This window comes from Chiloscyllium plagiosum, unplaced genomic scaffold (assembly GCF_004010195.1).
Source record: "Chiloscyllium plagiosum isolate BGI_BamShark_2017 unplaced genomic scaffold, ASM401019v2 scaf_52, whole genome shotgun sequence".
Classification (NCBI taxonomy): domain Eukaryota; kingdom Metazoa; phylum Chordata; class Chondrichthyes; order Orectolobiformes; family Hemiscylliidae; genus Chiloscyllium; species Chiloscyllium plagiosum.
Genome location: NW_025215381.1, coordinates 830,167 through 842,228, shown reverse-complemented (window position 1 = coordinate 842,228; position 12,062 = coordinate 830,167). Strand labels below are relative to the sequence as shown.

The window sequence follows — 12,062 nt, the reverse complement described above, 5'->3', positions numbered from 1 at the left end:
GGACCTTATAGAGGTGTATGAGACCTCATGAGAGGCATGGATACCGTGAATGCACTCAGTCTTTTTCCCAAGGTTAGGGAATTGAGGACTATAGGGCATTAGTTTACGGTCAGAGGGGAAAGCATAAAAGGGAACCTGTTGTTTTTTTTAACACAAAGAGTGATACACGTATGGAATGAGCTGCCAGCAGAAGTGGTTGAGGCTAATACATGAACAATATTTGAAAGGAATTTGGACAAATACATGGTTAGGAAAGCTTTGGAAGGATATGGGCCAAGAGCAGGGAACTGGGTTAGCGTGGATGGATGTTTTGGTCGGCATTGACTAGTTTGAGTCCTGTCACCATGCTGTCGGACTCTATGACTCTATAAAATAAGTGGGCTTGGTATAGTATGTACCATATTTGCAGTGGGACCCTCTATCTCTGAGACATTGCCTATATCTTCAAGTTTGGAGATCAAATACATTCCACGATTGGATAGGGCCTGCACTACAGGCTGCATCATCAGGGTATGCTAAGTTGCTATGTGCTACATATGAATGACAAAGTACATTTGGGAAAGAAATACAGATTTAAATATGTCAAAAATAGTCTAGTATAGTTTTCAAAATCAAAGTATGATCTGACAAAACAATCATCTACAATTCACTGGACACTTTGCTCATTTCTGATTCAGAAAATTGTGAGTCCAAGTCCCACTGCAGAGAGCTGAGCCTATGATGCAAGCTGACATGCCAAGGACTAACATGGAGGAAGTGGTACACTGACAAAGGCCCATTCTTTTATGGGTGATGTTAAGTCTAGAGCCCCCTCCACTGTTTGACCTTTCAGATGGATGAAAAAGATCCCATGGCTGCTATTGGAAGGGGAGTCAATGGGAATTCTTCTGAATCATAGGAAATTTTCAGCTAAGAAAAGAGGGCACTTGCCAAAATTCATACTCTAATGTACTTTCCAGCATTCTGTCCAGTCCTACAGTTCCACCATTGACATGGCTTTCTCATCATTTTCCCTCAAGCAACACTATGGCCTCAGGAATGGGCCAACCAATTTAACTGGACCACAATGAGATTTTCCTTTTTACTCTGCATCTACTTCCTGCTGATAGCACAATACTGGTAGACCTGGGTTGAATGACAAGGGGGTGGCCCTTTAAAGGTCTTTTCCTCCCCCCTCCCCCACAGGGGGAGTCTGAGAGGTTCAGTGTCAGCAGAAAGTTGCGCACGCGCAGCGCAGTGCCGCGAGGACGCAGTGCGCAATAGGAGAGAGTGGGGGGAGGGGAATCCTTGCGCAGGCGCAGTGCGTAAGGGCTTCGTGCGTGTTCGGTTACGGGGGCGTTATGCGCAGGCACTTTGTGTGACTAAGGTGTGCGAGGAAGGGACGGGGAGCTACACGCAGGCGCAGATCGGAACGTTTGTTCGGTACTCAGGCGGGTGGACACCTTGCGCAGGCTCAGAGTGCGGCATCTCCGTGGGAGGGCGAGGAGGAGACGGCCTTGCGCAGGCGCATTTGGGTTCTCACCTTCCCCTCCCCCCCCCCTCTTCGCCCCTCGTGGAGGAGGACGACGACCCCGCTGCTGTGAGCGAGGGGGCGGGTCCCGGCAGGGCGCAGGCGCAGCGGCGCCTATCAGCCGGGCAGGCGCTTGCGCAGCACCGCCCTTTCCTGTCAGTCTCTCGGACGGTGAGTGGCGTCCATGTGGCGGTGGCCGGGGAGGGTTTGGCGGCGGTAACGGTCCCGCAGGGCGTGGAGGGAAGCCTGGGTGTGCCCGAATGGGCCGTGAGGGTCCGGAGAAGATCAGGCGGCCCGAAGAGGGGAAGGCAATGGGCGGCGCCTTGGGCGCGAGAGGGAAGGTGGGGTGAACGGTGTAGGCCGCGGCCGCCATTGGGGCTGGGGTGTGGGAGAAGAAGGAGGGGGGGGTTGGGGAGGCGGCAAGGAAAACCCGGGGCTGTAGGCTTTCCAGGCCGAGAAAGCTATTGGGAGGAGCAGGAGACCGATGTGGTGGGGTGAGGAAGGCTGGGGTAAACGCCAGCCAAGAGGGTCGGGGGCTGGGCGTGAGGCCTGCGGGGGCAGATCCGGGGCTAAAGTCTGGAGGGAGAGCTCGTACGGTATGAGAGTGGGAGAAAGGCCCGGGGCGGAAGGAGGACGTAACGTGGTTCTATCCCGGAATCTGCGGTGGTTTTCTTCTGGGCCGCGTGGGTTCGTTTATTGGGCTGGGAGAAAGAGTTAGCATTGGGTAATCGGGGGCAGAGGTTATATTGAGGGGTATCTGTGCTGCAGAGCATTTGGTGAAGTCACGGGCACTGAGGCGCAGGGCGGTAATGTGTCTTACTGCTGGGCCAGTTTCTATATTGGTTTGCCTGGTAAATGGGAGTGTGATCTGATTCCTCTGTACCGCATGGAGTGTCTCTTGGTATTCACAATTTGGTCGGCACTGTGTTTGCAATAACTGTGCTCTGCCCGGGATTAAGGACTATACTACCGTTGACTGCAGTGGCGATGAAACGTGCTTTTGCCCAGTCATGCATTATACTATGTGCTGACTCCTTGAGCATTTTCTAAAATGTCATTAGTGCAGATGATGCTTTATTGACAGACCATCCTCAGATGGAATTCACTTTTGCTATTAGCTTGCTCGTTTGAAACTTCACTGTTTATAAAAGTTTTAAGTTCAGTATGATTTTTAAAATAACAAACTGCATTAGCTTCCATATCTTTGAAGTAGTTTGCACAGTAAATTCTTGCTAACTAGAAAGGTTTCTGCAGCTTGTTCCAACTGCAACTGACCACATTGCTGTGGAATCTATGTACTGATTCAATGGGGCTGATTATTTGCTCAGTCCCCATTTCTCAAAATGCCCTTCTCTGTTTTCACATTTTCCCCTGTGATCCTTCGTCACTTCTTGAATTGCTAGTTCTATGTATTGTTTGCAAAGCAGTTCAAACAGTACAGTGACCTGAAATGGAATCTTTCTCAATCTGAGCACTTGGTCAAAAAGATTGGTCATGACAACTGGGTAGTTTGGAGTTCCTTTATCAATCAGGGTTGGTTAACCCTTGCTGTGTAGCGATGGCTGCTTCTCTTTCAGCTGCTCTCACAACTTGCAATCTCCTTACAGTTTCTGCTGTGATTTAGAAAACAGAAGAGTTGGTCTGTACACAGCATGCTCCAACAAATAGCGCTGTAATATTGGTCAGATAATGTGCCATGCTTGTAATGAAAAAGCTTGTAGCTGTGACCTGTTTGAGAAGATTTGTTAACAGACAGGAAAGCAGAAAGTGAGCATTTTGAGTTGAGACCATTGGAGTGCGACAAGAATTTGTTTTGGCCTCACTTATTCACAATTGGTATTAATAACTTTGAAGCTGCAGCAGTGATAACATTTTTTTGCAAATGATGCAAAGCCAAGTGGAGCTGTAGAACAGGGCACCGGTAGCAAAGGTAATTAAAAGATGGCTCACAGGATGCAAAAAATTTTTTATTTCTCTCATCGGATGTGCCTGCTTTAGCCCATCCCAAATGTGCTGATCTACTGAATTCTGTTGGATGCAATTACTACTGTTTAAAAGGAGCACATTCTAGAATTTTGCCTCGGTGATAGCGAGGTAACAGAATTAATACCAATCAAGTTGATGAGTGGCTTGGAGAGAAAATTTGCAGGTGATGTTCCCATGTCTATGCTGCACCTGTCCTTGTGGGTGGAAGTGGCTACAGTTTGATAACTACATGGTCATGTGAACTAACCCGTTCAAACCTACATGTGACTCCAGGTGTGCTTTTACTCTCCTGTGAAATGATTGATGTTTCAATGAATTCAAGACTGATTTGGTCCTTGCCCATGACACCATTATGGCATACTGGAATAAAGAAAGACAGAATGAACCTTGGTAAATTTCTGCAGTGCTTCTGAGCATTGTTGGTTCAAAGTACCAGTCAAGTGGCAGCTTTATCCTGATTAATTTTGAGCTTTTGTTGAAGCTGTAACAATGCAGTCCAAGTGGGGAGTATTTCAACAGACTCCTCAATAATGCATTGTAGATGGTGGGGCAAGATTACAGTGGTGCTGGAAAAGCACAGGTCAGGCAGCTTCTGAGGGGCAGGAAAATTCACCTTTCGGGCAGGAGCCCTTCATCAGGAAGGATGGTGGGGCAGCCTTGTCAGGAGTGAGGATGTGAGCTATAAACCTGCTGTAGTGGCCATTATGTTTATAGCTAGTCCAGTTCAATTTCAAGTGAATGATGACTTCGCTTTTTCAGTTTTCAGAGCATGGCCATGGTGATTTTTCCATATTGGGTAGATGCCAGTGGTACTCTACTGGAACAGTTTGCCAATGGGTCTGGCTTGTTCTGGAGCTACATCTTCATTATAATTGTTTTGTGTCTAGTATGTTAAGTTATTTCTCGAGTTAAGACGGGTGTCAATGGTAGGGGAACTTTGTGAGAAGGATTATTCACTTCTCGCTGAAGATTTGAATTGTGGAATTATTCATTTTGATAAGAATTAAAAGCAGAATGTTTTTGTTAAGGTGTGAAACTTTGTAAATCTCTTCAAAAACTCTTGGATGTGTTTGTACAAGGAAAGCAGCAAGTTAGTATACAAGTATAGCAAGTGATTAGGGAGTCAAATGACACATTGGCCTTCTTAACAAGGGGGTTAGCACATCTTGCTACATTTTTACCAGACTTTGAGATTACAGTGGGACCATATGTGCAGTTTTGCTCCGTTTAACCAAGATGAGCTTGCATCGGAGGTGAGAGTAAAGTTTGAGTAGATTTGTTCCTGCAAATAGGGCTTTAGTCCTTATCAGAGGCTGAATAAGTTGCCTCTTCGTTATAAAAATAAGGATAGTTTCATGGAAACAGATGAAATTCTGGAGAGGTTTGACACGATAGGCTATAAGGTTGGGGAATCTGAAACATGGGCACTGGGTATACAGTGAAGAGTCAGCCATTTTAGACAAAGGTGATAAGAACTTCAAAGTTGAGATGGCTCCATATTGACTATATTAGAGAGAGTGGTCAGCAGACTTTTGTCTTGTAAGTTGAGGGGTATGGGAAGCAGGACAGAAAGAAAGATGAAGTTGAAACTGGGAAATGATCATGTTGAGCAGGCTTGATGGGCCGAATGGTCTCGTATTTCTTGAATCCGTTCTGGACGTCTGCTCCTCTTTCATGTGAGCAAGTGTTTCCTGACATTGCCTCTCAAAGGCCTGACTGTACTTTAAATGTTCAAGAGCCAGAAGGAGTATTTCTAGCTCTTGTCTAAGTAGCCTTGGTTATGTTCAGCCACTGTCCTGGGCCCAGGAAGGAATCTTCCTGCAGCTCTTTAATGTGGGATCTTCTGGATCATTGGAGATGGGACCCATATTACACACTACTCGGGACAGCAACCTCAATGGGAGCCGGGGTTTGGTTAATTTGTCGAGGAGAATCTGCCCTCATTGTGCCTGCTGAAACATTAATCTTTCACTCAATACGTTCACTAGGCTTAACGCAAGGGCAGAGAAGGAGAGAGAGAGCAATGAAGGTATCTTGGGTGTTGGGCATTTAACAGTTAAAATCTGGCTTGTTTGGAAATAAAAGGACTTTGAGCTCCCCAGGCTGAAAGCTGTGTCCCAGTGCCAGTTATGGCTTGATAACACGGTTGTGAGCTGCCTCTGTTTTAATCGTCATGGTATAAATGCAAATTGTCTGATCTGATTAGGCTTAATCACAATTCTGATTTTTCGTGAATAGTCATTAATGACTGAAGCATTTTTAAATAATTGGGTTGGTCTCTAACCATGGCTGTACATTTCTTGTCTGGGTGTTGAAACTTACCTCCAAAAATATACTTTTTGAATGCAATTCCCGAGTGTTCATGGTCATAGACCTGTACAGCACGGAAACAGACTCTTCGGTCCAACCCGCCCATGCCGAACAGATATCCTAACCTAATTTAGTCCTATTTGCTAACATTTGGCCCATATCCCTCGATACCCATCCAAATGTCTTTCAGAAGTTGTAATTGTACCAGCCTCCTCCACTTCCTCTGGTAGCTCATTCCATACGCAATGGACGCATGCATGCACCACCACCTGCTTGAAAATGTTGCCCCTTAGGTCCCTTTTAAACTTTCCCCCTCACCCTAAATCTGAGCTCTCTAGTTCTGGACTCCCACACCCCAGAGACTTTGTCTATTTACCCCACACATACCTGTCATGATTTAATAAATCTGTATAAGGTCACCACTCAGTCTCCACTCCAAGGAAAACAGCCCCACCATATTCATCCTCTCCCTATAGCTAACATCCTTAAGTCTTTTCTGAGCCCTTTCAAGTTTCACAACATCTTTCCGATAGGAAGGAGACCAGAATTGCACGCAATATTCCAACAGTAGCCTAACCAATGTCCTATACAGCCGCAACATGACCTCCCAGCTCCGGCACTCAATACTCTGATCAATAAAAGAAAGCATATCAAACACCACCTTCACTATCCTATCTACCTGCAACTCCACTTTCAAGGAGCTATGAGCCTGCACTCCAAGGTCTTTGTTCAGCAACATTCCCCAGGACCTTACCGTTTAAGTGTTCAAGTCCTGCTCTGATTTGTCTTTGCAAAATGCAGCACCTAAATTAGACTCCATCAAGATTCCATTATACTCCAAGGTAACTCCCTCTGTCCACTACACCTCTGATTTTGGTGTTGCCTGCAAACTTACAACTATACTTCCCATGTTCATATCGAAATCATTTATGTTAATGATGAGAAGTAGTAGACCCAGCACCGATCCTTGTGGCACTCCACTGGTCACAGGCCTCCAGTCTGAAGAGCATCCTTCCACCACCACCCCCCTCTGTCTTCTACCTTTGAGCCAGTACTGTATCCAAATGGCTAGTTCTCCATGCATTCCGTGTGATCTAATCTTGTTAACCCGTCTACCATGAGGAATCTTGTCGAACGCTTTACTGAAGTCCATGTAGATCATGTTCACCACTGCCCTCAACTATCCTGTTGCTGGATCAAGTATGAATGCATGGGAAGTAGTTTGACAATCAATCGGATGCTACCTGAACTGCTGTGCTTTTCTAGCACCACTAATCCAGAAAGTAGTTCGACAATCGTGTGGATGAGCATTCCTGCTAAGGCTTCTTGATGAAATGAGCTTTTTCAGTGATATGAATGGGTTGTGCTTTTGAATGTAGGAACCGTGCAAATAGGACACTTCTGGCTAACTGACCATATAAGCTTACTGGCTCTGCTTCCTCTCTGCAGCACCACTCAACCAACGCTCAAAGATGGCCGATCCTTCCGATGTGGATTTTGAGACTGGCCACTCCGGGGCTTCCACCACCTATCCAATGCAATGCTCTGCTCTGCGCAAAAATGGCTTTGTGGTGCTGAAGGGACGTCCGTGCAAGATTGTGGACATGTCAACTTCCAAGACTGGGAAACATGGCCATGCTAAGGTAAGAGTGAAGTGGTGTGGTGGCAACTTCACATGGCTTTGCTGGCCTCGCTCTATAAATTGGAACTCCTCCTCAAGGTGTTCTGACGAGCACCATGACATATACACTGAACCGAAGCCCACACCCCAAAGCACTGAGCTCATTATTTACTGCCTTGGTTTCTAATGAAATAATTACAGTTCATATTCTTCAATCCCTATACGTGAGATGGAACTGTATCTCTGCAGCTTCTGAAGACCCTCAGTTGTGTATGCTTTTGTACTTTTGAGTCTCCCCCAATTCTCATTCTGCAAATGGCAACTGTCCCTTCAGTTGTCTAGAGTTTGAGCTTGGGAATTCCCATTCAAAACTTCTGTCTCTTCCATCTCCTTTTAAGGTGATCTTCAAAACCTCCCACCTTGACGAATTTGCAGTCGACTGTTTAAAATTCCTATGGTTCACACTCAAACCTATTCCCTGAAATGATTTATAGATGCTAGCACCATTGTAGGAAGTGTGTGACTTTGTATCACCCCTCCCTCTGCATTAACTGTGAATCTGACTGTTCAGGTGATGAACAATGCTGTGTCAGGTGCTGATAAAGTTCCTTGTCGTCAGATGTGCAGTAACAACCTGTGATTAATCTGCTTGGAGTGAGGTTCTACCTGTCAGTTATAGGCAGGCTGTATGCTGTGGCAGATAATCGACCACTGGATCAATACAAAAACTCTGATCAGCCTGAGGCTTAGTGTAAAAAGAGGCCATTCGGCTTATTGTACCTGTGCTGGATTCTATTAACCTTATACCCACTCCTATGCCATTTTTCTCCTGATGAGTCTGCAGACCTTGACAAATATTGGAGGAATACTTGATTAGATTATATTCCCTACAGAATGGAAGCAGGCCCTTCAGCCCAACAAGTCCACACCAACTGTCCGAGGAGTAACCCACCCAGACCTATTCTCCAACCCTATATTTACACCTAACACTATGGGACAATTTAGCATGGCCAATCTACCAGACCTGCACATCTTTGGACTGTGGGAGGAAACCGGAGCTCCCAGAGGGAACCCACGCAGACACTGAGAGAATATGCAAACTCCACACAGACAGTGGCCTGAGGCTGGAATTGACACCGGGTGATTGGTGGTGCTAACCAGAACCAGTGTGTTGTCCCCTTTTTTTTTTAAAAGTTCTTCTATTTGAGGCAGAGTTGCGAATCACAGCTTATTGAAAAAAAATTATCATCTCCCCCAACCCCCGTCACTAGGACGTTTCTATATATTAGGTAAAAACAATGACTGCAGATGCTGGAAACCAGATTCTGGACTAGTGGTGCTGGAAGAAGAATCTCAGGGAGTCCCTCTCCCACTGCAACTCCCAGGTCATTTCCTCTGCCCTGAAGCTCTTATGCTACTTTCTCCCCACCCCCACCCCCCTCTAGCTTATCTCACCACGCTTCAGGCTCTCTGCCTTTATTCCTGATGAAGGGCTTTTGCCCGAAACATCGATTTCTCTGCTCCTTGGATGCTGCCTGAGCTGCTGTGCTCTTCCAACACCATTAATCCAGTTTCTTTGTATTATCAAAATACCGAATTTGGAACAGCTCAATTTTAACAATGTGAGGTTTCTTGAAATGATCTGCAGAGAGAAAACAGCTGTATTACTGGTTTAGATTGCCTCTGCCCTATTGCAGTGGCTACTTTCTGGAATTCCTGCCTCAGGACTGTTAATGGGCAGCACAGTGGCTCAGTGGTTAGCACTGCTGCCTCACAGTGCCAGAGACCCGGGTTCAATTCCAGCCTCGGGCGACTGAATGACAGTGTGGAGTTTGCACATTCTCCCCGTGCCTGCATGGGTTTCCTCTGGGTGCTCCGGTTTCCTCCCACAGTCCAAAGATGTGCAGGTCAGATGAATTGGCCAGGCTAAATTGCCCGTAGTGTTAGGTAAAGGGGTAAATGTAGGAGAATGGGTGGGTTGCGCTTCGGTGGGTCAGTGTGGACTTGTTGGGCCGAAGGGCCTGTTTCCACACTAAGTAATCTAATCTAATCAGGACTGTGGATTGTGGTTACCTTCAGGTGCTCCATGTATTGGAATTAACCAGTCTTTGCCAAACATAATCCCCAATTAAACTAATCCCACCTGCCTACTCCTGGCTCAGGTCCCTGCAAATGTTTATTCAAACGTCTTTTAAGCATTGTAATTGTAACCACTTCCACTGCTTCCTCAGGAATTTTATCCAAGATGTGAAATCCCTGTTTTTGTTTAAATTGCCCCTCCGCCTTTTTTAAATCTGTCTCCTCTCACCTTAAACATGTACCCACTTGTCTTGAAAACCCCCATTCTCAGGTAAAGACAACTGCCATTAACTCTATCCATACCTCTCATTTTATAAACTTCTGTAACGCTGCCTGTCAACTTCCTGCGCTCCAATGAAAAAGGTCCCAGCCTATCCAACCTTTATTTATAACTCAAACTTTCTATATCCAGTAGCATCCTGGCAAATCTCTTCACAACTCTCTCCAGCTTAATATCCTTCCAATAATTGGGTGAGAACTCCAGAAGAGGCCTCACCAATGTTCTGTACAACCTCAACGTGACCAATTCCTATACTCAAAGGACTCAGCAATGAAGGCAAGTGTGCCAAATGCCTTTTTTAACTTCCCTGTGTGTATATATATGATGCAAACTTCAAAAAATTGTACTTGAACCCCAGGTCCTTCTGTTCTACCAGAACGTTTGCATTCTAATTGTCTTCGCACTTTTCCTCCTCCCCCCCCCTCAGCTCGCGCGCTCTCTCTCTGCTTTCCCCATCTTCCTTTTGTCCCTTTTTTTTTCTTGTTCCTCATCTCACCCAGCCCCAACTCGCCTCTTCAAAGACCATTTACCATGTCAGTGGGCTTCACCCATTAAAAATATTGCATCATTGCTCACATCTTTTTGCATTTGTATAGCGTGTGCAAGTGATTCTCGGCCACTTTTGCATGATTCCTTACCAGATCTGTCTGTCTTTAGGTTCACTTGGTTGGCATTGATCTGTTCACTGGCAAGAAGTATGAGGACATCTGCCCTTCCACCCATAACATGGATGTGCCCAACATCAATAGATGTGACTATCAGGTATAGATGTTGGGGATTGTTGTGTGGGGGACTTGGTGCTGGAGTTTCTGTCACTTTGTGGATGGGGGAACGGAATAATGGGTCATGCTAACTGTTTTCTCTGTGCTACTCCTCTGCAGCTGATCGGCATTCTGGATGGCTACCTGTCTCTCTTGGCTGATTCTGGTGATGTGCGTGATGACCTGAAGCTTCCTGATTCAGAGCTGGGCAAGGACATTGAACAACGCTACACTGCTGGCGAAGAGACACTGGTGCATATTTTTTTTTGACAATCCTTTTGGTCCTGTTTTCCCTCCCTGTATTGGTATCTTGCTTCTCTCCAGTACCATTTTAATTTTTCTTTCTTTAGGGTGGAGTTATGGGGAGGCAAGGCACAGTGGTAGTGGGTCGGTCTCCAAACTGGAGATTTGCTATTTCTTGTGTGGAATTGCAAACAAAAATCATATCATATACCTGTTAAGTTACAGATTTGAGACAGCTCCGGGAATCCCTTGTGGACTCAGACCTGTAAGCCCCCTCTCAGTTCATCCCAGAGATTGTACTCTTTGGAAGCCTGGAATAAAATTCTTAGTTTAATTTTAGTCATCCCCTTTATTTACCAATAGCGTCACTGTTACTAGGTTCCAATAATCTAGGAGAGTAGGATACCAACTCCAGGTGCCCCAGCAGGCTACTCCGTGTACAGATACAAAAATGTTTGTAAAAACATTGCATGTTCTTATTTAGATAAGTGAAAGACAATAATTCATGAGCAGTTAATTGACAGGCCTGGGTACATTTGACTAATCACTCCTACAGGCCCTAAGCCATTCATCAGGTGGGAAAAACCTATCCAGTCGAGTTAGTTTCTCTCACCAGCAGGTGCCTATCGTAGAAGTATCAGTCTGGGGTAATTGGAGAATTCATAAGGTAACCTTGCACAGCTCACATGTCAGATAATTGTTTTACAAAATGGCTTCTTAGCAAAGAGGGCAGACTTTTGACCATAAAATGGCTTTCTGACATGTTGTGCCAGAATCTCTTCAATGTTAGGCTTAGAATAACTTTTTTTAAAGCTAGGAGCAGACTCCTGCTGCTTAAGCCCTGAATCATCTGTACCTGAGGCTGAGATGTTACTGTAAGGTTGCGTTTAAACTGATTCATTAATCTTTGAATTAAACATCCTTTCCCTTCAGAGTTGTGATTCAAATTCAAATAAGACATAAGATCTGATTAGTTAGAATTGACTGTGGAGCTGTAGAGTGGTCTGCAAGCACAGCAAATAAGTTAAAGCTTCCTCAGTGTTACCTTTTTAGAGTTTATATTAACAGGTAATGCTACTCCATATCATAAAGTCTCAAAAATGCTATTAAGTTCAATCCATAGCGGGTAAGCACTAAGTTCACTTTCTACTGGCTTCGGCAGCCCCAGCACTACAATGGGGTCTCTTAAGTATCCTTTTGAACTCAAGTCGGACTTTAGATTACTTACAGTGTGGAAACAGGCCCTTCGGCCCAACAAGTCCACACCGACCC

The 12,062-nt window shown here is 45.4% G+C and overlaps 1 protein-coding gene across 2 annotated transcripts in view; it reads left to right on the top strand.

Annotated features, from left to right (window-relative positions):
- Window positions 1-1,481: 1,481 nt before the first annotated feature.
- LOC122548362 (eukaryotic translation initiation factor 5A-1-like) overlaps window positions 1,482-12,062 on the top strand; it is a 14,873-nt gene continuing 4,292 nt past the window's right edge. The window contains exons 1-4 of one of the 2 annotated variants that reach the window (XM_043686914.1): window positions 1,482-1,681; window positions 7,256-7,449; window positions 10,444-10,548; window positions 10,668-10,799. In XM_043686914.1, the coding sequence (XP_043542849.1) occupies window positions 7,279-7,449; window positions 10,444-10,548; window positions 10,668-10,799 (408 nt within the window). In that variant the 5' untranslated portion in view covers window positions 1,482-1,681; window positions 7,256-7,278. Of the gene's footprint in view, window positions 1,682-1,770; window positions 1,852-7,255; window positions 7,450-10,443; window positions 10,549-10,667; window positions 10,800-12,062 lie in introns of those variants that run through there. The other variant, XM_043686913.1, reaches the window with a different exon arrangement.